The sequence below is a fragment of the Cynara cardunculus genome (genome assembly GCF_001531365.2).
Source record: "Cynara cardunculus var. scolymus isolate 2C chromosome LG 10, CcrdV1, whole genome shotgun sequence".
Classification (NCBI taxonomy): Eukaryota; Viridiplantae; Streptophyta; class Magnoliopsida; order Asterales; family Asteraceae; genus Cynara; species Cynara cardunculus.
The window spans coordinates 23,936,717-23,961,643 of NC_037537.1; the positions used below are offsets into that span (position 1 = coordinate 23,936,717).

At 33.9% G+C, this 24,927-nt stretch overlaps 3 protein-coding genes across 5 annotated transcripts; 1 reads left to right on the plus strand and 2 right to left on the minus strand.

Moving 5' to 3' along the window:
* Positions 1 to 655: 655 nt before the first annotated feature.
* LOC112520380 (proline-rich receptor-like protein kinase PERK9) lies at positions 656 to 1,411 on the plus strand. Its single transcript, XM_025128752.1, has one exon. The coding sequence runs from the start codon at positions 685 to 687 to the stop codon at positions 1,288 to 1,290; it is 606 nt and encodes a 201-aa protein (XP_024984520.1). The 5' UTR covers positions 656 to 684; the 3' UTR covers positions 1,291 to 1,411.
* Positions 1,412 to 4,615: 3,204 nt separating this feature from the next.
* On the minus strand, positions 4,616 to 13,455 carry LOC112520335 (DNA ligase 1). Of its 2 annotated transcripts, XM_025128685.1 has the most exons (17): positions 12,460 to 13,455; positions 12,204 to 12,320; positions 11,576 to 11,677; positions 11,373 to 11,489; positions 7,151 to 7,381; positions 6,974 to 7,068; positions 6,769 to 6,856; positions 6,542 to 6,673; positions 6,218 to 6,330; positions 5,959 to 6,060; positions 5,758 to 5,891; positions 5,574 to 5,647; positions 5,420 to 5,476; positions 5,184 to 5,261; positions 5,001 to 5,078; positions 4,803 to 4,882; positions 4,616 to 4,645 (listed from the first exon to the last, which is right to left on the minus strand). In XM_025128685.1, the coding sequence occupies exons 1-16, from the start codon at positions 13,270 to 13,272 to the stop codon at positions 4,814 to 4,816; spliced, it is 2,400 nt and encodes a 799-aa protein (XP_024984453.1). In that variant the 5' UTR covers positions 13,273 to 13,455; the 3' UTR covers positions 4,616 to 4,645; positions 4,803 to 4,813. The 2 variants fall into 2 exon arrangements, with proteins under 2 accessions (XP_024984453.1, XP_024984452.1); XM_025128684.1 differs by having other exon boundaries at positions 4,619 to 4,882.
* Positions 13,456 to 15,287: 1,832 nt separating this feature from the next.
* On the minus strand, positions 15,288 to 18,483 carry LOC112519069 (E3 ubiquitin-protein ligase RZFP34). Of its 2 annotated transcripts, XM_025127029.1 has the most exons (12): positions 18,240 to 18,483; positions 17,705 to 17,814; positions 17,501 to 17,588; positions 17,334 to 17,393; positions 17,190 to 17,222; positions 17,030 to 17,107; positions 16,843 to 16,927; positions 16,662 to 16,744; positions 16,486 to 16,577; positions 15,909 to 15,978; positions 15,762 to 15,803; positions 15,288 to 15,650 (listed from the first exon to the last, which is right to left on the minus strand). In XM_025127029.1, exons 2-12 carry the CDS (start codon positions 17,785 to 17,787, stop codon positions 15,486 to 15,488), a joined length of 879 nt encoding a protein of 292 aa, XP_024982797.1. In that variant the 5' UTR covers positions 17,788 to 17,814; positions 18,240 to 18,483; the 3' UTR covers positions 15,288 to 15,485. The 2 variants fall into 2 exon arrangements, with proteins under 2 accessions (XP_024982797.1, XP_024982796.1); XM_025127028.1 differs by having other exon boundaries at positions 16,843 to 17,107; positions 18,240 to 18,374.
* Positions 18,484 to 24,927: the final 6,444 nt, after the last annotated feature.

Genomic DNA, 24,927 nt, shown 5'->3' on the forward strand with positions numbered 1-24,927 from the left:
CGTCCCCAATCCTACGGTAAAAACGTTATTTTACAAGTAATAAAACACCAACCGACAAACCAAAAGAACAACATATTGTTGTAGATGTGAAAGAAACAACATATATATACACATATAGATATACACACACACATATATTATATATATATATATATATATGTTCCTATTTAAATAACACTGATGCCATGTGGTTGAAGATGGATCGATTTTTAATATTATTGAACCCACCAATTTCGTGTTTTTTTTTTTGTTGTTGCAAAATGTCATTATTTTCTTCCATTGGACCCAAACATAAAATATGAAAAGGCAAACTGTAGAGCCACAGTACCCAAATTAAGACTAGCGCCAAAACCAGTCCTTTATAACCCCAACTCCACCCACTCCCCCTTTCTTTCTTTACTCATCTCTCTCCCTCTCTCTCTCTCTCTCTCTCTCTCTATATATATATATATCTAACATTTGCATTTGCAGACAGGCAGCCATGGAAGATCAAACCAGTTGTCTTCTTGATTGCTCCTATTTCTGCCATGGAAAGGTCAGGACCTTCTTCATTACAACTTTTTATGTTTCACTACTTCTTTTGGATAAAAGAGGCATCTTTTTAGTCTAATTTTGAGTCGTTTTTCTGGGTTTTGATTGAAATAGAGTTCAGATGAGTTGACTGAGTCACTTCTGCTCACAACAATGGAGCTTGAAGCAGCAAGATTCAAAACTCAACAAGAACTCAGGCTAAAAGATGATCAACTGAGTCAACTCAAGCACCTTCTCAACAACGCCATTCACGAAAGAGATGAAGCTCAAAACAGATACCAAACCCTCCTCCTTCAGTATCATCACAACCACCATCAAACCACCACACCACCACCACCACCACCACACTCCGCCATCTCAAGCATAGAAGACGAACCCATCACCAATGCTGGCTTCTCATCCTCAGATTGTGAAGAAAGCATCGTTTCATCTCCGATCACAGAACTTACACCGCCACCACGGTCATCGGAGCAAGAACTTCCTTTTCCGGTGGTCCCATTGCCGGAAAAAGGAAAGCTTTTGGAAGCAGTGATAAAAGCAGGGCCTTTGTTACAAAACCTCCTTCTGGCTGGACCCCTACCACATTGGCGACACCCACCTCCGCCACTAGACACCTACCAGATTCCACCGCCACCGGTGGTGCTACCAAGTCCACCATCCCTCCATCATTTGGTTTGGAAATTTAACAAGAAAAGGGGTTCTCCTGAAGGGTCTGATTCTTCCACAGAGACCAAATACCAAAGAATCGCCATCAATTGACTCCCCTACTATACGAAAACAAGTAGAAGAGACTTTTACTCACTAGATATATAATCATTGTTGGAACTGGGTATTATTATCAGGTGGAGGGGTTCTACCCATTTGTATAGCAAAAATCTCCCCATTATTACTTCATGGTTATTTGATTTCTTTTAGTATTATTATAATATATAAATATATATTTTCTATTATAAAAGATGATATAAATTTGACCAACAAAAGATACCCGATATGGGTTTTATTTATTTATAAAAAAACCCTAAAAAAGGACCCAAAACACAACTACCTGAGCATATACGTTGCTATGAAGTACAAAACTTAGCACATGTGTAATACATGGAAATTTTTTTTTAAAAAACACTATGGTAACCATTTATCTATCCGACATGCAAACATGTAAGTTGTCTTTGTATACATACATATATATAGTACAGATGAACGGTTACTAAGGTGTTCTTTTTTTTTTATGTTTTCCCTAAACCTCCCTCGTATATCTATATAGAGTGAGGTTCAGAAAAAACCGTAAAAAAACTAAAAGATACTCTAATAATTGTTCACCTGTACGATATGTACATATGCATACAAATAACTTTTTCGACATTCACATGTGCACAACAGTAACACATGTGTAGAAACCAGAACACATCTCCAATTAGTTGTATACACATGTACATACTGTAAGAATGAATGATTATTAAGATTCCTCAATTTTTCATTTTCTTTTTATAGTTTTCTCTTGAACATGATCATATATATATTTATAAAATAATATCCTAATTATTAATTTATTTCATATGATAATGCAAACAAATTATAATAAACACTTTAAAATATTCAAAAGAAAGTCTAAGGTAGCGTTTGTTTTTTAAGAGGTGCTGAAGTCTGAAGTCTAATTTCACTTCTGATTTTTAAGAGGTGGTGCTGAAGTCTGAAATCTGAATCAGTCAGACTGTTTGTTTTTGTAAACTGACAAACGTCTGAAGTCTGAAATCTGAATCAATAGTTTGCTTTTGTAACCAACGAAACATATGAATATGTATAAATTCTGATTTCACTTTTGTTTATGTTCCCAAGATTCCTTTAATTATTCCTTCTCCTCCACATCAAGTCTTCCATCCTCAATCTCCACCCACATCAACCATCGTCCACCACCACTCCTTCTCTAAAATCCAACGCCCAAATCCACCTCTAAAATCGAAGCAAATCTCCATCATGATGAAAACTACAGGGACGAAAATACCTTGATTCACGAGAATAAAGGTGCACAACTACTGGTTTGCACAAGAACGAAAACACACAGTGGCGAAAACCCACAGAGAAGAAAACCCTCTTGATTTGGAACTGATTTGGGTCAATTTGAAGCCACCAGAGGCGATGGAGGGTGAAGTCGATCGATTGAGAGGGTGAAGTCGATCGAATGATGAAGTAGAAATCGGTTCTCTGGATAGTTTTTAGGATTAAGAGGAAAATAAGTGGCTAGGTTATCACTTAATTTTTAAGAGGAAAATAAGTGATAAGTGGCTCTGAAAGAAAAAGAAAAACAAACAGTCTGAATTGCCTTATGTCTGACCGAATCAGACATAAGTGGTAAAATAAGAGTTTTTTTCAAAAAACAAACACCACCTAAAATTTAAAATCAATTATGTATGACAAAAGTATGAACTTTGGGACTTAACTACAGAAACTCCAAATATGTATTCCAATTTTATAATTGGTGTCACTTGCACCAAGTCCAAGATATGGTAAAATAATCATTAAAATTTGTTAGGTGTATATATGCGACTCAACAAAACTGAACAAACGAGAGTGATGTAAGCAGGTGAACGAATTGTGAAATGTTTTTAGGATTTTAATTGATCTGGGAAAGTTAGTAATATACATATCTTGTCTCATCTTTAAGATTTTTATTTCATATGCTTTGGTAAAAAAAATGCATTTTTATTCCACTCAATGCTATCATATCTTAGTCTATGTCACATCAAGCATGGAACACTAGATTTATGTTCTATCATGTCTCATACAAACCAAACGCACCCATACACCCCACCCCATCGATGACGCCCTCCGTCCTATGACATCACCGTCTTCCTGATCCTAATGTATCAGGTCTTAACCATCAAAAAAATATAAAACAAAAAACATTTTAACTGAATTTGAGATAACTAATTGCAAAACTGAAAAGATATTCTCCCACGTACTTAAATTTTTAGATATATCCATCCATGAGCATAATAACTATGGATTGATGCTTATTGTTTGCCAATTGCTATTTAGGGCTTTGGATGCTGACAAGATGTATAAGCCAACCACCGGAAGGTGAGAAATGTTGGCCCCACAAATCAGAATCAAGATCTAACATAAACCTATTTGCTTTTCTTCTATTATATAATTCCATTCTCTCTTTTCTTTTCTTTTTCATTTCAGTTTTAGCATGCCATGATTAATGCTATTTTACTAGTGTAAAACAGAACAAACTGTATGCATACTTATTTATATCAAAATCAGATCAAATTATACAGGTATCTTGATATCAATGTATGTTAGGATGGTATTAATAAATAGAACAAACTATATGCATATCTATTTATATCAAAATCAAATCAAATTCTACAGTTGTCTTGACATCAATATACGTAAGGATGATATTAATAAATAGATGTGCATTTATCCTTCCTGAAAACAAAACCCACAAAATTAAAATGGAATCTATAGTGTAGACTTTTAAGAGTGATGGTGGTGGTTTTCTTTTAGGTATTAGTCAGTAATGGTGGTAAAGCACCTACCTACCTATTAAAAGTTGCTTCCCATATTTCAAACTAGTTGTTATGTTCCCTTTTTAGGGGATACTACCATCCTAAAAGTTGATTGCTTTCATAGTCTTTCATTATTCAAGTTCAAACCTTATTTTTAATAATGCGGGTAAATACACCCTTATATATTGTTAAATGTACTTTTACCTGTAAATTTCTTCTTCACATACATCAACATCAAAACCTACTTCATACATTTTCAATCCATGAATAGACTTGATTCTGACATAAAAAGGATGCAAATAGCATTACCCATAACAATCAACATATACTCTTAAAACAGCAACGTCCATAAATAAATGTTAGCAAAAGATACAAAAGATAGCAAAGGGTCCATAAATAAATGTTAGCAAAAGATAGCAAAGGGCCAATAGCCTACCAGTATCCGGATTACCAGTGGATCCCACAAAAAGATCAAATAGAAATTTTATGGGAAAAACAGGAGAATGCACAGAAGTAAAAATTACACAGCTGTAAGTCATTATTTTTCTTTCAAAGACGATTTTTTTTTCTTAAAAGATACACGATAGCCTAAGTTGGGTAACCTGGAATCCAAGGTTAAATTTCAATCAAAATCCTCAGTTTCATGGCAGATTATAATCCAGGAATCATATAGAACTGCTTTTTTAGCATTTACACAAATTGCAAGAATAAGAATTTAGAGTCATCGTCGTCTACTTAAAAGGATTGCAGAAGACTTGCCTGTGATCGTTTCATTCATCTTCGTTGTCATCTTGATTGTTATGTTGGGTATGTTTCTGAGCATTATACATGTCAGCAACCTGAAAATAACGGCACAGGAAAAAACATAAAACTTTCATCATTTTAATCCACTAGCGATTGATCTTCAAGTGTAAAATATCGACTCTAATCAAGAAATAGCAATTGATGGTTCCTCACCATATCTGAAGATGAAGCTTCCTCGGGACCCTTATCTTCACGCACACGAAGTAAACGCGGGAATCTTAGTGAAATGCCCTTTTTTAAATAAAACAAGCAATGAGACAAAAAGACTCGTGTCATTAACTGCAAAAGAGATAACAAATAGGATGTACAATAACCTAATAAATCTTAAATATAAACCTTATTAGGATCAACCGCACCAATTGCAGCACGATAAACAGGGCTGATGGTCAAGTCTGCAGCTTTAACCTCCCAAACCTGAAATGATAACCAAGCATCCGTCAGGTGCACAGATTGAACTGGACAAGTTGTCTGTCTGGTGTTTGGTACTACTAGGACAAGACATCTTCAATACATTGAAAAGAAGATGAGTACAATAAAGATGCAGAATAATTCATGGAAAACCTAAAGATCACCTCAGTTGGCTCAAACCACACATCGGGGTTTATAGTATCTGCATACCGGTAGTACGACTGCCAACAGATGAAAATCGGAGTTAACATATATAATAATCATATAAAACAGTTTAAAGGATGCCCATACATGCAAAATCAAAAGAAGCAACAAAACCTTTGGCTTTGGGATCACTTTAGAACGAAGACTGGTAGACCGCTCTTCAAGCATGGCTTCCGAAAATCCGGTGCCTATGTAAGTCGGATATTTCTAATGTTGTAAGTATCATGGAGAATGTCTAAAAGGATAAAATCAGCCAAGTAGCAATTTTTTTACTATTATAAGAGAAAATGCCACTTACCAATCTTGCAAATTGTTTGATATTCATCATTATTACTGTCGTAACAAGCAAGGAGAAATGCGCCATATACACCTACACGCTTTCCTCGGCCATGGAAGGCGGCAATGGGTACTAAATCTAACGAGTCACCAATACTGCACCAAGCAACATGGATCACCATCATAACTGGAGACTGTATTGAAGAGAGGGAATAACGAATACCTGTCCATATAGTCTTTTTTCAACTTGAGCCAGTTATTTGATCGCTTTGCAGGCTCATACGTAGCATCCCGATTTAATGTTTTGATAATCAATCCCTCGCAACTGCAAAAATAACAAGGATTTAAGGGCCAAAAATTACTATAGTCTATAGTTAAGTAGTTGAGAATCTCTTTTACCCAAAGAAAATACTTACTACCTCAATTTATCGATAAATTAAAAATGTGAAGATTTGAATGAACTGAATGGAGAGGCTTATTACCTGGCATTCACAGCAGCATCCAAGAATGTTTGTATTTCTTCCAGATCGTTTGATGTTATGGCTGTTGCAAGCTGGAAAAATCCAGGTTCTTCCCTGAAGGATTCATAGAGACGCTGAAAAAAACAATAATTCAACACGTTCAAAAGCTCAAGAAACAAAACAAGATCAACTGAAATATGCAACTCAAATCCCAATCATCACTAAGAGTCGAATGATAACCATAAAAATGAAAAATTATCTGTAGTTTTGGGTGTGGTATTTCATTTTTTGTTCTTTTTTGTGGACGGTTAAGATCCAAGTAACAGCAGTAGAAGGATACCTCACCTCTCTACGCGTACTAAGTTGTTCCTGTAAAAGCTGTTGTCCATTTAGATACAACAGATCAAATGCGTAGATGCATACATCAACCTTGATTTCGCTCATGACGACATTTTTCCGAGCACGTGTGCTTAGAATCTATAAATAATCAATAGCAAACATAATGTCCCATGTAAAAGAAACGCAATGACAAATTTATGATAAAGCATAACATGATCAGAGAAAAAGGTCACCTGGAAAGGGAGAATTTTTTGCTTCTTGTGGTCATATGCAACCAGTTCACAGTCCAGAACAAACGACGTTACACTTGGTTTTTTAACTCTGCAAAAACAATTACAGATTTAAATGGCTTATTTGCCTCAATCAGACAACATATTTAAAAATCAGAAAATTGGCTCAACACGGCATGAAAATGGGGAAGCAATTGCTAGAAAGTACCTTGAAGCAGCAACAACAACATCAGGGAATTTTTCGGTATTTCTTTCGGCATTTCTGCTATATATCTGAACTGTGCCATCCTCCATATAATGTATCTGTGTAAATTGAAACTGGTTAGCCACTCATAATGTCTTGTTGTGCTCCTTTTTTACGACTTCATTAACTTAATAACATTACCTGAGCCCGTTCCCCATCATACTTGTATTCACAAGTGAATTCCATATCCTGAAATTTATCTAAAATCTCAGATACCCCTTTAGTTGGCTTAGCTAGCATAGGTCCAACTGGTACACCGGGTGAAAAGCAACACGTCTTGGGCAGATTCCATACACCATCAGAAAGAAGAGCAGGGACAATTTTATCATACACGGGAATTACAGAATATACTTGTTTCACAATTTTAGCAGCCTGAAGACATAATAGAAGGAGTTAGCAAAGAGGCAAAATAATAAAAGCATTTTACAACCAACAATCAACACAATTCATACATCAAAAATAACTGGTAGATAGAAGCTATCCCAGATCATAGAATAAGTCCTATTTATAATGCATTTTAGACACTATCATCGACTTCCTAGTTTTGGATGATCACTACTCCTTGTTAAATGATTAAAAAACATCCCCAGTAGACCTTTCATATTATCCTTTCAACTTGGAGTTCTTATATTTATCCTCCTGTCAGTCCCAATTACTTTGCAAACTCAAGAAGATCAATTCATGAGAAAGAGAGATCATTAGGTTTCTATATCATTTTTTTTTCTACCATAAAGGCTAGGCCTATAAGCTGCAAGAAAGAAGACAGAGTGGCTAGCTATCTATATTCTATACCTACAAGCCAATACACTCGTGTGAACCAATAAGTATTTTCTATGATTTCCTATTCCTTCCTCCAAAGCTGCCTCTCTTGTCCACCAATGCCTCTACCTTCTTTAGATATGATCTAGAAACAAGAAGAAATACCAAATAAACCTCATACACCAGCAGAGACTCTTTTGGGGGCACAGAATACCAAATGCCATTCCTTAATAGTTACACCCTCAGGGTGATCATGTCTCATAAGAAGAAATAGTTTTCATACAAAAACATGGCTCTTTACTACCTAAATTTAACCATAGATACTTGCATAGAACCTATGCTATAGAAAGTCATTCTGAAAAGAGAAGCCAACTGTTGGGAATTCTGATGTTGATGCCCAAAAGCCCATAGTCACTCAAGTGGGTAAGAAGCCCAAAGTTTGGAAGGTGTACACTAGAAGAGAGAAGGCAGCAGGTCGTTAGAAAAGGAATAAAGTTAGTGTTGAGGTGGGAATAAGGGGTATTAAGTTATTTTGCTATTTTCTGTTCTAGGAGAGAATTCTCTGGAGAGGAGTCCCTGACTCCGGTAGTTCTTTGTTGGTGTAGAGCTTACGCTCATTTTCCCTTTCTCGTAATCCAATTTCCATTACTTTCCTTCTGTTTTCTATCAATTGGTCCGACCTGCCGGATCCTCCAGAGGAGCTAGCATTTCGAAAATGCCGCCAAAACGCACTAATATGACTGGTCGAGTGGAAGCTTTGGAAGATGCGGTGGTGAAGATGGAAGAAAATTTGCAGAGATCCTTGGCCAAATTCAGAGAGGCAATGGTAGCTGATTTGGTGAAGCTGTTGGATCGACCACAGGATCCACCTCCTATCAACAATAGAACGGATGATCGGTTGAAGGAATTTCGTATGGCAGTGAAGAAGGTCGAACTCCCAATGTTTAGTCGGGAGGATCCAGTAGGGTGGATTACGAGAGCAGAGTTTTATTTTAAAGTACAAAATACCCCAGAAGATATTAAAGTGAAACTGGCCAAATTAAGCATGGATGGAACCACAATTTAATGGTTCAAACTCTTGAGTGCAACGGTGGAAAACCTCACCTGGAAGAAATTCAAACTGGCCTTGATCGAGAGATACGGGGGAAGACAGAGCGATAACCCTTTGAAGAATTGAAAGATCTCACACAGACGGGGTCGGTGGACGAGTTTATTAAAGAGTTTGAATACATCTCATCTCAGGTAAGTCGTCTATCTGAAGAACAATATCTAGGTTATTTTGTGGGAGGATTTCATCCCAAAATCAGATTGAAGGTTCGCACCTTCAACCCCATAAACCGTGTTCAAGTGATGAAGATAGCACAAGATGTAGAGTCAGAACTGCAAGGGTCTGTGGTTCCTTGGAGTATAACCACACGGTCTTGGAACGGAGGAAGAAGTGTGGCGATTGGGTCGCTTGTGAAAGGGGGGGGGGGGTATGTATCGACCCAGGATTCAAATATGGGACGAAGAGCATTTGGATCTGGGCTGTCTGGGGGAACCATGGGACTGAATAAACAGGCTCTTACAAAATCACATTCAACGCCTCAATTGGTCCAACCGTTGAGGGTTGTTCAGGTGATCAAAAGGAGAATGAAAGAAATCGAGGAATCAAACATCTTCCTTACGCAGAACTCATGGATCAAAAGTCTGACAAATTGTATTCTCGTTGTGGGGAACAGTACCATCCTCTCCATCAGTGTACCGAGCGGCAACTGCGCATGGTAATATTGGCGGATGATGAATGGGTGGATGAGACAGGAGAAGTAATCGATGTGGAATTGAAAGAAGGAGAAGGCAAAGAGAATTTGGAATGTAATTCGCTTGGACAGAACACCAAGGTAACAAGGCACAGAACATGCTCCGTATCAAGGGAAAGATCAAAGGGGTACCGGTAGAGGTGTTAGTGGACAGTGGAGCCAGCCATAGTTTTGTCTCTCCTCAAGTAGCGGCCGCTTTTGATTTGGCAGTGGAACCTTGTAAAAATTTAGGGGTTACCAAAAAGGAGATCTTTCCTTTTGATGTTCCCAAACCAATAAGAAAGTCAACTTATAGTGAAAAAGGTACAAGTTACAGACTGAAAGAGGAGTTACGTAGTCAAGTAGAAACAAGAAGCAAGTGGTGAAATGTTAGTTAGTTATTAAAGTGAATGAGCCAGGAGGGGAGGTAGCAGTTGTCAGTTAGAAGCTGTGAGTCAGCAGGGGTTGAGAAGGTAAGGGAGGTCTTTGGTGTTGATAAAGTTAATAAAGGGGAAATAGAAAGAGTTCCAGCCTCCGAAAGCTGGCCGACTAATAAATCTTCTGTTTTCTGTCAATTCCTTTATATTTTAGTTATAAAATAACAGCAGCATCAGAACATTTTGAATTTCTTTCTAATGGTTATCTTCCTACTTCCTCCCTTGCCTTGACACAAGCACAACCACTATAAAAAACCTTTACCTACCCTTTCCAGGAAGAAGCCAAATACCCCAATATGAACAGTTAAGCTACGGTGTTCATCAGGTTCTAAGAGCAATGATAGAAAGCACAAAATAGACAAAATTAGGTAATCGCATTTGTAAGGAATAGAAAATTCAAGACAAGAATTGCTACATCCAGGCAATAAGTAATTTTACCATAAGTATTTACTTGGGTTATAGAAGATGTAATTATTATATTTATTTAATATTTAGGACTAACTCGATATTTATTTCTTACAAAAGGATTCTTATAATTATTTATTGTAACCAATGTCCAATTGGTTTTAGGGATTTCATACATTATAAACAAAGCTGTAATTGTCCTAGATCTATTAATTGAATGATTTCATATTTTGAGATTTTGATATACGTTCCCTTTGTTGAGTGGATCAGGTGTGAGGCCTTCATCTTGGGTGTGAATTCGTAGAGATTCTGGTGTTTCTTTTGAAATAAAGCTTTAAATTAACTTGCTAGGCCAAATAGCTCTCATGTTAACTTTTCAAGAGATATCATCCACAGCCTCTTTGATTCGAGGCTTGTTCCTAAAAAGGGAGCAAGAAATAGGAGTTGCACATCAATAAGAATATATAATATTCAAATATCGGCAGTATTACTCTTTGAATGCACTCATGCTTCTGTTAGACATACAGACAATTCATTTCTCCACTTTCCTTTTACAATAAGCTGCCACATAAGAAGAAAGAACCCAAAAATGAATAAATTATGCACCAAGACAAATATAAACATAATTCATGCAGAAAAAAGAGCTACAAAAATCAACAGCTTGCCCCTCTAGCTCAGTGTCTAACATAAACATGGTGGAAACAGTGAAAGAATCAAGTAAAAGCATATAAACACATTGCACACAGTCACAAGATCCACTTGACAGCAACAGAGGACCCAACAGCAAGCAGACTTTTAGCTTCATATTGTTATAATAAACTGTCAGAATTGCATACATCACATAATACTATGAATGTACAATATGATATCACATGACTAATATGCATGACTAAGAAACTAATTCTTGTAATGCAACTAAAGAGAAATAACTGGTCGTTAAGGATTCAAGAAACTTTCTTCTCTAATAAATGAAGGTGAACTGACCTCTTCTAGAGGTGAATCTGTGTGCACTGGAGGTGATGGATGTTTTTCAGTATAGAAAATTGCATGTCCCAAGGCAGTCAAGAGAGTTTGCTCTGCTAAACCGATCCGCAATTTTGTCTATGGAAACAAAGTCCAAAGTAGTTATGTCAATGACGAAACAAAGAATCCAAAACAACAATCTCATGTGAAGTCCATATGATAACCTGAAGTAGACGGATCATATATTGAGGTTCACAGTCAGTTGCTGCAACAAGAAGTCCCTTGATGTGATTTTTCTTCTTATCTTGACTATCCTTGCCAGACTCCTATCAAAATTTAAAACAGAGAATAGAGAACAGCTAAGCAATGGTTTTCTGTTGAACATGCAACCATTTTCATGTTTCCATGGATTAATACATGTCTGAACTAAACTAAATTGATCCAACTGTTTCCTAAGCAATAGGATGCTAATCATAAATGAATAATCTAAGATCACTATCCAAGCAAGAGCAATTAGTTCATGCACAAGTTCAACTAAGATTCTCATTGGGTATTACAGGCTCACAGACTCGATATTACTTTCTTTTGATGTTGTAACCTTAAAGGGAACTGCAAATCCATTGAAGTAACCAATAGCATGTTCAAGCTATATTCTTTGCTATTTGCCCAGTACCAAATACATCAACTGAAATCAAACGTTAACTTTAGAAATGTAGTATTTTAGCAAATATAAGTATACAAATTTTCAAAAAGCTTCTAAGATAGCACAGAAGAGAAAACTGCATATTATGTTTTGCTTGGCACACACAAAAGGTTCAACTGTCATGCCAATTTAGTAGGTAAAAGGTGCACCTTGGCAATAACCCGAAATGTATCAAAAACTTTAGTAACTGTCAATGGTTGAGGTTTACGCATCAAAGGTTGGGATGATCTGCTTGCTTTGGCAACAAGACCCAAATCTCCCAGTTCCTGCCATCAAAATATATATCAGATGTCACTTCTCGTGAATATACAAACAAGCAGCACATAAATAAGGTGAGTTAGAGTTGAGTAAAATGTAGAAAAATGCATATTACTTAATCCCCAATTCAATAACTTGCAAACTTACCTTGTATTGCTTTTTAATATGTGCTTCTTTTGCACCACAAGCTTCAGCAAGTGCCTTGATAATGGAAGCATCCCCAATTCCTAGCTCCAGTCCCTCGTGAGCTGGCGCAATTCTATTGGCCAAAAGGTATACAACCGGAAGCAAATCATCAGGTGTTGTCTTAATCACAGTCCTTAGCATATTACAAACAATTCCGGTGATCACAATCCGACCCGACTCTTTAGAAATTGCATCGAACACCCTGACAAGAAACAGGAACGGCACTCTTTCTCCTTCCCCCCAAAACGCTGCCTTTTGGGGATCAAAATTTGCTGCCGCCTTCTTCAATTGAGCAATACTTTCATCCACATTAATCACCCGTGGTTTCTTGGAGGCCTTTTCTTCCTCGGAGGATGCCAAATTAGGGTTTGGCTCATTTTGTTTGGACCCATTCGACAAATTGCTTTCTTCTTTGATTTGTTTCACATCCAACGTTTTCTCGGGTTTTGGTGAGACTTCGGGAGGTTTAGCATCGCTAATTGAAGTCGAATTAATTGGGGATTTTGAATCTAGGGTTTTTCGTTTCTTGGGGGAAGGGGAAGACGACTGGGTCTTTTTCTTGCCAGCAGCAGCACGAGCGTTGGACATGAGTGCATCGAAGGCGGAGGGACGAGACGATGACATCCTGTTGGAGTATTTGGCAGATTGTATGAGAAAGAGAAAAGGAGAGGGAAGTGATAATGGGTGAGATAATTTAAGAAGAGAATGTCCGATAGGGCGAGAGTGTACGTTGGTGTAAGCCGCACTGTAACAGCATGACCGGAGTGATAACATCAACCAGCAGCGCCTCGTGATGGCGGTGGTGGCGGCGGCTGCCGGTGGGGGTTTATCTCAAGGTTTTTTAGAGGGAAAAGGGAGAGCGCTGGGTGAAAGCTTTGGCTTGGCGGGAAAAATGATGATTTTTAGTGATTATTGCCGTTGCCGGAGATTTGTCTCCGGCCCCAACCCGATTTATGAGGCTTCCCCGGGGCCTGACCGGCGATGTGACAAGTTTTTGCCATGGTTGAATATTGGTTACGCTTGTTAATTAATTTAATTATAACTAAATAGTATAAGTTATATTGAAAAGAAAAAAGAAATCAACCAGAAACGATAAAATACGAAAACAGTTAAATCATATATGATTTTATACTGTAATCATATGCGATTACAGAACATTGTTGACACCCAAGCTCAAGTCGCATAAAATTACTACGTTTTTTGTTATTTTATTTGATGATAAATCATGTATAATTTCATCGTTCTTGTGTTCTTATATTTGGTTATTGTTATATGATTAAATAATAATAAATTGTAACAATATTTGCATCTATTTTGTAAAGGAAAAATACAAGTATATAGTTATATTTAAATGTGTGACTAAGGATTGTTTATTTATTTTATTTTTTTGTATTACGCCTGATATAAATTAAGTTGTAAGTGAGGAGAAAAAATGGTTGTTTGAATTTAGACGGGCAAAAAGAAAAAGGTTGGATTATTTTTAAAGCATTTTGATATTAATTTGTTTGAGATGGCTTAACGGGGACAAGTAAGGGATCCTAGCTTATTCCATATAGCCATTTTGACTTAATGGCTTAACAATTAAACCTTCAAAAAGCACTCATGTATGGCTAAACGAATAAATTGTCCAGATCATTAAACTTATTAAGTTGTAAGCAAACAACTGCTGATATAATATTAAATTATAACAATATCTCTATCTATTTTGTAAACGAAGTTTAAATCGAAAATTTGTGTTAAAAATAAACAACTTTTTTGTTCACTTTCATCATTTTTCTTCATCATCAAATTTAAATTATTTTTTTATTAAAACATTATATTGAAGAAGAAAATACTTATAACAGTGAATGTCATTGTCTAGATTAGTTTATGCATATCCCAGCTAATTACATGGTGCCTTTTGTTCCTCTAGAAGTGTCTGAGTAGATCTGATCGATGGTAGGAATATATACGCAAGAGTTACAACACAACTGAAGGGGGATTCGGTTAAAACATAGGCAAAAGCAGAATGAACGCTGCACTTACGATGAGGAAATCGATTTGACAAAATAAGGATGACCTAAACAATAACGCGTTTTAACCAATTTTAAACTTTAATAAAACTAAAATTTAAGTTACCATATAATATATGTTATACAAGATAATATACGTTTATACTATGAAAAGCAACATATGTTTGTAGAACATATTATTTATTTTAATAAAATGGTAAAATAGAAAAAAGAAATGGTAAAATGACCATTTTGCCCTCATGATTAACGAAAGATGATTTACGAATATTAGGATGAGACCAAATTCAAACCAAAGGCAAATCTTACGGATCTTTATGTAATAAATTAAATTAACAGGCCGTTCACAGGTAAGCGCCTGCTGACAAGAGACATCACCGTCGCGGCCTCACTTACCTTATCATCTAACATTCTCGGCTCTCATCATAAAAGTTTTTTCCCTAACTTACCGTGTAAGATTCTCATTCCTTGACATGCTCAAGTGATATCAGCAAGTGCTTGACCAATAAGTGTATAATAAACAATCCGCCGTTCACTTAAACACTTACCGATAAAATTCAACACTATCGTTTACTTACAAGGTAAGATTTTGTTCACTAAAACGCATCGTATGCAACAATTTATCCCGGTAAGCGCTAACCATGGTAAGAGTCCTCGTCCTCACTTACCGGGTAAGACTCGATTTTTGCCTTCGCTCCGGGTAAGATTTTTAGTCCTTGCCATATTCATCCGGTAAAATAAAGTGACTCGGTAAACGGCACCTTAAGACCAATTCCATAATAATCACCAAACTTACTCTAGATTTTACTAATGATTGTAACCCCAGATAAGCTTTTATGGAAGCAAAGTAGCAATCCATACACAATGAACAAAAAGCCACACAAGAATGGCAACTTTTTCTTCTTCGCTAAAAAGACATTGTTACCCTTTTGCCCATAAATGGTTCATGATTGCATCAATTGAACCCCTTCTCTGTTTCTAGTTGACATCCTCATCAGAAACTGATGATGTGCATGAAACAGAAGAAGATGGGCCTCCTCTTATTTGTCTTGTATTGTAAGACTTGCACTGTGTGCATTTCTGACCCACTATGTGAAACTTGACTCTTGATATCTTCTCACAGTCATTGCATAGTATCCACACCTAATTCATAAACAAACACAAAATCCCATTTCAGTAGAAAATGCAAATCCCAAAGATAACAGTCGGAAAAATCCACAGGGACCACATTTCGAATCTTGAATGAAAACTTACCATTTTGTTTTTATATGTTTCGGGCATAGGAGTTGCTTCAACCTAAGATGTTTACGGTAGCAAATGTTAGATGATTGAAATCGTAAAACACATGTTTTTTTGACCAAAAACAGGAAGAAAAAAGGCCGAGTTTTTTACTACATGCACCTCATTATCTAGCTTTCTCCACATATCCGACAAATCACATATAGATTTCGAGCAAATAGGGCAAGAGTACCTGTGGCATCATTCAGACGTTTTAGATTCTATTTGTTTATATCACTTTTTCCCTCTATTTTGTAGGTTTAGCCTTCATTTCTAATGGGACCCACTATAGCAGTTATACTTTGATCATCATTTTTCGGTTATAAGGGTTGTTTGGTTCAGGTAGGGGAATGAAAATGAGACTGAAAATGAAAATAGAATGAATTTTGATTCCTCCCAATTTAACCTGAAATGAAAATTGGGCTTGTAAGGGAATGAGCTCATTAGATTATATAAAACCAAACAGTTCCTTTTATTTTCAATCTCATTAATTACTGCTTAATACCTATAGACCAAACACCCCTGAGTTTTTACCTATGATAATTTTCATTCCCCCCAATTTAACCTGTAACAAAAAATGGCTTACTAGAGGAATGAGCTCATTATATTATATAAAACCAATAACCAAACAGATTCTTTTATTTTCAATCCCATTAATTACTGCTTAATAGCTCTAACCAAACACCCCCAAAGTTTTTACCTATGATGCTGTTCCATCTCTTTCAGGCAACCCAAATGCATTGTATGCCCACATGGTAACATGGTAAGATCCTTCAATGTATCAAACAGAAACTGCAAATCAAAAGGTAAATGTTACACTTTCGAAATCAAGAAAACATTTTTTTAACCTCAAATACAACGAGTGTATCATGTTACCTCAGAACAAACAGGACAATCATGGTGCATTGCCCTTTCCACACACACGTGTGTATCTTTGATCGCTTTCGAGTAGCAACATCCTACAGCATTTATCATGAGGTTCCCCAAACGTTGAGTTTCTTAAACAAAAAACATGATTTATAGACACGATATATAAATTTTTCATCTTGTTATTTACCACATTTGTCGCAATGAAAGAAATTCTCCTTGCCACCTGTTCTACATATGCCACATTGATCACAATGGTACTGATTCTTCGAAACCTTAGAAAGAATTAAGAAAAAAGTGCTTGATTTAGCAAAAGTTGTATGTATATAACTCCCAAGATATAAACACATACGTGAAAACGTGATCATGAAGCTTACATCATTGTCGTAGAATTTGCATGTTTGACAGAAGTAATTCCCCATACATACCCCACAGCTGATACAATTTTGTTGAACCTAAAAAGTATGCAAGAATAAGCCATAAACATGCAAATTTAATGAATTGATTTCGTTAATAGGGTTCAGGTAAAAGACTCACATCTTGTTCAGTGTCACATAGAGAACATATGACCTAAAACAACAAATGAAACCAAAAACAATTAGGATAAGAACACAAAAGGCGAATTGCGATTAGGATTGGAACATGATCCTATTGAATGATAACACGAAACACAAAAACTACCTTTTTAACATCATGCCGAGGAACATCATGGCGATGAATAGGGTCAATCTCAAGGGAATTCTGATTTATTGAAAGAAGTGGAAAGTTAGCAAGTACTTAAACTCGCATTCTTCTTTCATATGAATGAATACCCAAATCAGTAAATGCCCAAATCATGACAAATGTACCTTGATTTCGTTATGGCAATGGCGGCAATCGAAAACCTCATCACAACATGGTGCTTTGATCTTGCATCTCCTCCTATAATGTGTGCAACTAAACAAACAAAACAAGAAGACCATAAACCTCTGATGATATTCTTATTCTTTTCATGTTCTGATTGATGAAATTCATTGGATGAACAAGGTACGAGTACCAAAGCAAGAACATACCCAAAATTGCCTCCATCAACCTCCACAGAAGGTTCATCTTCATTGGCGACTTGTACATGAGGAACAGATACTTGGGACTCCATTGCCGACTCTATATTCTCCGATTCTATCTGTACGCACATATACATGCATTCATATTTGCATCAGATTTCAATACCCATAACTAATTTAGTACGAAAAAACTTACTAATCAGCAAAACGAACAAAGAACTTGAAATAAAAATCGAATTTCAAGGTCAATTCAAAGACAAGAACAGGGTGTTCAGATTTCAATTTTCAAACACACACAAAATCAGAGACAATCTCAATCTATGTTGAAAACATTCAACATCAAAACACATAATCAATGAATACAACTCAGAGATTAGGTGTTTGAGTTTGACATGGATGTTCAAAATATTCAACCTAAATTGAATCGAGTGCTAGAACTCGTAAATCAGGTGTTTGATAAGCGTAACTGATGAATGCAATAGTCAATTCTTTTGAAATCAAGCTGGGAATTAACTACGATTGATGAATGTACGCGGTTATGCACCTGATTTGAAGAATTTGAAGCGATTGGAGAAATGGATTATGGCGAATTGGGGCGTTAGAACTCGAATTGGGGGTCGTAGCGTATTGTTAATGAACCAGGTACGGAGATGGGCTGAAAACTGGATGATTGCTTTTGATCGAGAAAATGAATTTAATATTTATTTATAAAATTTCCAAATTCTAAAAATCATTCCTTCAATTATTGTTGGCTTTTTTATTGTGTTCTCCACGCTGCTCCATGTCTTTCTTTTTTATCAAATTGACATCAATTTCGAAATATCTTTGCAAATTGGTATATAAATAGGACTAAAATGGTACTTGTGCGATGTATCAAAATGCATCTTGATTTTAATGTTTCGTTTTATTTTTTTTATATTGATATAATACGGTTTTATATGGTTTTGAGAAATCGATAATATTTTTATTTTTAAATAAAATAAAATTTTGAAAATATCATAAAATTTTGAAAAAAAATATATATTGATATCAATATCAAATTAATCTTTTTAAAAGTTTTTGTGTTTTGATGTAATTTTCTTAATTCATTTTTTTAATTATAATTTAATTTAAATTTAGTTAACAAAGAAATTTAATTTAGGTTTAATAATATAATTTTTTATAAAAATAATAACTAAGTGTTATGTTAAAACTCAGTGATTATCCTAATTATATATTAGATTTTTTATATTTAAAATTAGATGTTTATCCAATAATTGATAATGTTTATCCACAATTAATTACACGAATTCAAATATGAATCTTTAATAAGTTGTATTTATACACAATTTACTTGTAATCTTAAATTTTAAGTAATATACATTAATAAACAGTTTTTCATGTATAAAAAATGGTTTTTAAGAGTTTTTGTCAAATGYTTTATAATATAGTATAGATATAACAAAAAGAAAAATATTAGTATTTTTTTAATTAATTGTTTTGAGGTGTTTAGATTTCATTGAAGGATGCTGAATCGGGAGGATTTGGATTTGGATTTGGAATGATTTGTAATTTTTGGTGTATTTGTATAAGGTTTCAAATTAATTTTGTAATCTTAAAAACGTAGTGGAAAATAATTTTTGGTTACTTATTTTGGAGAAAAAGTTCGGAAAAAAACCGTAAGCCAGATCCAGTGACATTTAAAATAAAATCTAAGCAATCCATAGGGTGTTTAGAATATTACCTTTTAGATATAGTATTGGTTCAGACGAAGCACTTTAGAAATCAATGTAGATTTCCTCTACGTATGTCCAGTTATCCACACACAAACACGTTGTTGTGTTCTATTGGGTGCTAGCCTAAAACCCTTAAATCTAGTATGTGTTTTCAACAACAAACGAGAAGAAGATCTATTTTCTGTGTTATCTGAGAATTAACGACCTAAAAGATTGAATCATTCAAAGGTTTACTGAATCATAAATTAACTCGAATAAGGTTTTATGATTATCCGTAAATATATTTATATAAACATAAAATATATGTATTCACATATAACATTTTTGATATATCATAATTACATTTTTAACACGTATTTACGAGAATAATCATTTTAACAATCAACATGATTTAATTCGGGTTTTTTTCGGTTATATAAACATGTGTATTATTTATGTGCGACCCTTGTAGGTTTACATATTCGTTGACAGTGTTTATGTATGACAGAAGTCGTTGGCATGTAATAGCTTACAGTTTGGTTTATAGATTGGAATTGAATTTAATTTCATTCTTTGTGAATAACTTATAAAAACAAATCACATGAATAATTAAATTATCTTTTTATTAATGGATTATTTACAAAACAGATGTTTTAAACATATTTCAAAATATTATTGCATAAAAATTCTACAAAATCCCTTGAAATACCAACCACCCCCGTGAGATTTTAAAATCATATGGTTGTGGGATTTCAATGAAATTCCAAGATTTCAAATCCAATCCAATCCAATTTAATCTTACAAACTAAACGGGAACTATTTTCATGCTATCAGTTCTTATCGATTGTCATTTTACAATTTTCGTGAAGTTGTGCAAATATTTTGAGGTTTCGTTTTTCATAATCGTTCAAACAACATCGTAAATCATTGTTTTGTATCTTTATTTAGGAATACTCCCAATTGACCATCAAATGTGAAAATTGATAATCTTACAACCACCACGAATTCCTCGTTAATGTATCAGACACTTTTATGTTCAATCACTCTCAACCTCGACAGACAATATTGACATTACCCATTCAATCCAATAAAAGATATGTCGGGATCTCCATGAAATTTGTTAGTTTTTTTGTTTATTTAAATTGGTTTTTTATCCATTCGTTAGATGTTTGCCTCCAAATTTTTGGGTTACATATATTTTTCTTCACATATGAACATATATTTGACCTATTACAGATCCTTTTTTATCTTAGTGACATCCTATTGATATTCACGTATGCATAAAATAGTACCGTATTCACATGTAAATATCAACTAATATAAAACCATTTATATTTTACCCAAAAGACACGAACTTACCTGGTAATCATATGTGAATATCAAATGTAAATTGATGTTTGAATACACAATCACATGTGAATATTAATTACAATTTACACATTTAAACAAAATTTGTTACTGGAAAAAAACAATTCAGCAAAACCCGTTATTGGAACAAAAAAGTTAAACGACAAAAGAACACTTAAAAGGAATTTTGAATGAAAAAGGTTTTCTCAAACGTACAAAATAAATCATGATTTACTAAATGAACATGTACGTGTCAACTTCTCAGCACATTTTTTGTTGAAAGTGCAACACAAAAAGAGAATGTAGGTAAGCCCTCGTTTTCACTTTATCTAGAGAAATTATTTACTTGTGTAGTCAAAAGTTATTTTCATAAATGTTAGATATTTGAGAAGTAAAGAAATGATCATAACCTTTCATGTGGTCAATATCAGAGTTGACTGGTTAATAATTACGGTTTTTTGATTGGTCAAAATTTGCGACCATGTAATAAATAGAGAGAATAGTTTCGTAACTTTTATAAATATACAACAAATGGATTCATATATGAACTTATGTAATTCACATATAAACTATATGTTCACATGTGAGCTCGTGTAATTCACACATAAACTATTTTAACTGATTCACATATGAACGAATATGATCCACACATGAACTAATTAATTAATATATGAAGATATATATATATATATATATATATGTTGGTTATTATACAACCCTTGACATTTGTGCAACCAATATAATCCAATCTCAACTGTCCATTTCATTTGATGAATATGTAATTTATAGAAGTTTTGATTATTTCATAATATAAAGTATTAATTTAATTAATGAACCGTAATCATCTTTCATAAATATTTAAATCATAATAAATGAACTATCATCGTTTCCATAAACATTTCAATTTTTTGGGTTGCATTGGTTGTACAAATGCGATAAGTTGTATTTGAAACAAACTCTATATATATAGATGTATGTATGTATGTATATATATTTATGTATGCATGTACATATATATATGTATGCATATATATATATATATATATATATATATATATATATCTTCACATGAAGCATTATCTAACAAAGTTATCACATGAGTCATACTCCATTTTCGTTACAAGTTGCAACTAATGTAGCATGTAAAGTTTCATCCTAGATAAATAACATGTATGATTAAAACACCTGGTTCAATAAAAATATATGCTAAGTATCATTTTGCCACATAAGAATTAAGTTTTTTCACATGACATATCGATTTATAAAAACATAATGTTAAAAAAAATCACTCAATATAATTTGTGACTAATTAAATATTTACATATAACGGAATTTAAAATATGAAAGTAAGGGTTGTTTACCAAATTTTCTATTAAGTTTTGTATGGGTAAAATGTCTGTCTGGAGATGAGGGAAGGAGAAACTGATGAGGAAAGGAAATGAGGGAGATCACACCATGTTTTTGTTTTTATGGAAAGAAAGGCGTGCTACCAGATCAAGGGCAAGGGGTGTAAAGTGGCACGGCTTAATGGGGACAACACCCCCTTTAAAATTGTGCGGATAAGTGATAGGCTTATTCGTTAAGCCATAAACAAACACTTCATTGTAGCTGAGCGAATAAGCTCAATTAATTATTAAGCCCATTCAATAAAAAAATAAACAGCCCTTAAGTGGAAAAAAATATCAAATTTAACAATAAATTTATTTACTTAAATAAAAAAAAACTAATTTTAAAATATACTTAAATACTATATTTGTGTAAAATCCATGTCTAATGTTGATACAAAATTTCTATTTTATCAAAAATAAAATATCATTTTAATAATAAAAAATGATATTTATGATAAGATATAATTTTAATCTTAAACAGCGCGTGGGCTTTGACGGATAACAGTTGGCCGCCCACAAACTTTGGATAGGCTTGTTGACGCAGCGCCACATCATATAGCTTCAGGCCCACTGGCCCACCTTCTAAATAAATATCTTGAGTAAATTACACTATTGGTCCTTGTGGTTATGTCAGAATTTGGATATGATAGCTCTTTAGAAATAAGTACATTAAGGATCCATATCACTAACAGAATTGATATTGATGATACATTTGGTTGGTCAAAGGGGGAAAAATGTAGGAAATGTGTCACCATATGGTTGGTTTATAGAAAGTGTTTTAATTAATAAATGCAATGACTATATTGCCCTTGAGTTAACAGGTTAAAGTTAACGGTGTTCGTATCAGCGACCTAGAGTGAAACGGAATGCAAACCACGGGACCCTAACATACTTATTTTAAAAAAGGGACCATATTTAGATTCTTATCTAACCACATGGACCAACGGTGTAATTTACTCAAATTTCTTTATCATTTCAATTTTCAAGTAGAGATGATCAAAATTCGGTTCAGCGACTTCCATATGAGATTTTCTTTTTGTATCTGGTCCTATTGTAATCGGTCTGGTCCTGGTCCTGGTCCTGACCAAACACCCCCACACGATCTCCATGTAAAAAGCTATGTTGGTCACGGGTCGGGCTCAAACTGGTCCCACTTTTTTTCCCTCCAAACTCAATTTTAAACATATATAAAATCGTGTTTGAAGATTTTTTAAATATATTATTGAGATACACTTTAAAAATATTTATCCGAGTCATTCAAAATACATTTGAAATCTTCTTTTTATTTTTTCACATAAAAATGTTATAAATGCTTTTATAATTACGATTTTTGAAATTTAGTATTAGAACACTTCAAAAAAAAGTCGAAAATATAGAAATCTTGAAAAACTTTATATATAATCTATAAAAATTTAATTTTTTTAAATCAGCCTATGTATAACCAATTCGGTCCTGTAAGGGGTCTCGGACTGGGTCAAGGCTTAAAGTTTCATAAAACTGTAATCAGTCCCGGTCTCGATCGGTCTCGGTCCTCCTCCTAAGCCGGTCCCGCTCCTAAGCCGGTCCCTGGTTGAGCCGAGTGCATTTTGTCTCCAATTTTACGACACATAACACAAAATTTAGACTATGGGTGTACAAAAAATCATTCAATTCAATTAAAATCGTTGATCTAAGTAAAACCATTCGACATTGTAATTGGATTTTATCAGATTCAAAATTTCAACATTCAAATTAGATCGATCGGTTCTTTTATTGCGATCTATAATCTAAAATAGTCAAACCGATCCAATTCAATGACCATTCAGCTATCATCCAATGACCATCCGATTATTAACTATATATAGTTATTAACATATATCAGATGTTTAGTGTTATTTTGCTTGGATCAGATCGGATCTACTTAAATTTAATGAAATTTCAACCGATGAACACCTATAAATTAGACCACACTCTATAAATTTCTTCTATTATAATATTTTTGAAAATACAATATAGATGTATTGATGTAATACCATGATTCATCGAAAACTTGAATATTTAATTTCAGTACATGTTATGTTTTATTTTATGCTTTTGTGTGAAATTGAGAGAATGAGATAATTTTCATCTGTTGATTAATTTTATGAAATATTATGATGTAATCGTAAGACTCAACGCTTATATTGTATTTGAATATGTCTATCAGTTGATTATCAATTATTATTAAATCAAATTGTAGAACGTTACGTACATATGCAATAATAGATTGTAAACTCTTTGAGAGGTTTTACTATTATAACTTAAATGTTTTATAATATCATAAATGTATTTGTATTTGAAATATATAGTAAATGTTTCGAACACACACGCATACAATATATATATATATATACTAGAAGCGTACTCGCGCAATGCAGCGAGATACATCATGATTTTAATATTTCATTTTATTATTTATCCCAGTCGATGTTATAATATGACTTTATGTGATTTTGAGAAAGCGATGATGTTTTTATTTTTGAATAAAATATATGTTTGAAGATATCATAAAATTTTGACAAAAATATATCGATATAAGTATCAAATTAACTATTTGAAATTCCTCGTTTTTTGTGTAATTTTTAATTCAATTTTTTTATAATTTAATTTATGTATAATAACGAAATAAATTTATATTTGGTTTAATAATATAATTTTTTTTGTAAAGATAATAATTATTTATTTTGTTGGAACTCGATAATTATTCCAATTAATTTTAATTGTTTATATTTTAAAATGAGATGTTCATCCTCTATTTGATTATGTTTATCCACAATTATTTATA

Excerpts from the sequence above, each read along its gene's own strand:
- LOC112520380 (XM_025128752.1), top strand. The coding sequence starts at position 685 with ATGGAGCTTGAAGCAGCAAGATTCAAAACTCAACAAGAACTCAGGCTA.
- LOC112520335 (XM_025128685.1), bottom strand. The coding sequence starts at position 13,272 with ATGTTATCACTCCGGTCATGCTGTTACAGTGCGGCTTACACCAACGTA. Across the intron at positions 7,382-11,372 it reads CAGATTCACCTCTAGAAGAG|GCTGCTAAAATTGTGAAACA; the intron begins GTCAGTTCACCT and ends TTATGTCTTCAG. Across the intron at positions 7,069-7,150 it reads ATGATGGGGAACGGGCTCAG|ATACATTATATGGAGGATGG; the intron begins GTAATGTTATTA and ends CAATTTACACAG.
- LOC112519069 (XM_025127028.1), bottom strand. The coding sequence starts at position 17,787 with ATGGAGTCCCAAGTATCTGTTCCTCATGTACAAGTCGCCAATGAAGAT. Across the intron at positions 17,394-17,500 it reads ATTGCCATAACGAAATCAAG|AATTCCCTTGAGATTGACCC; the intron begins GTACATTTGTCA and ends TCAATAAATCAG. Across the intron at positions 15,804-15,908 it reads GGAGAAAGCTAGATAATGAG|GTTGAAGCAACTCCTATGCC; the intron begins GTGCATGTAGTA and ends TAAACATCTTAG.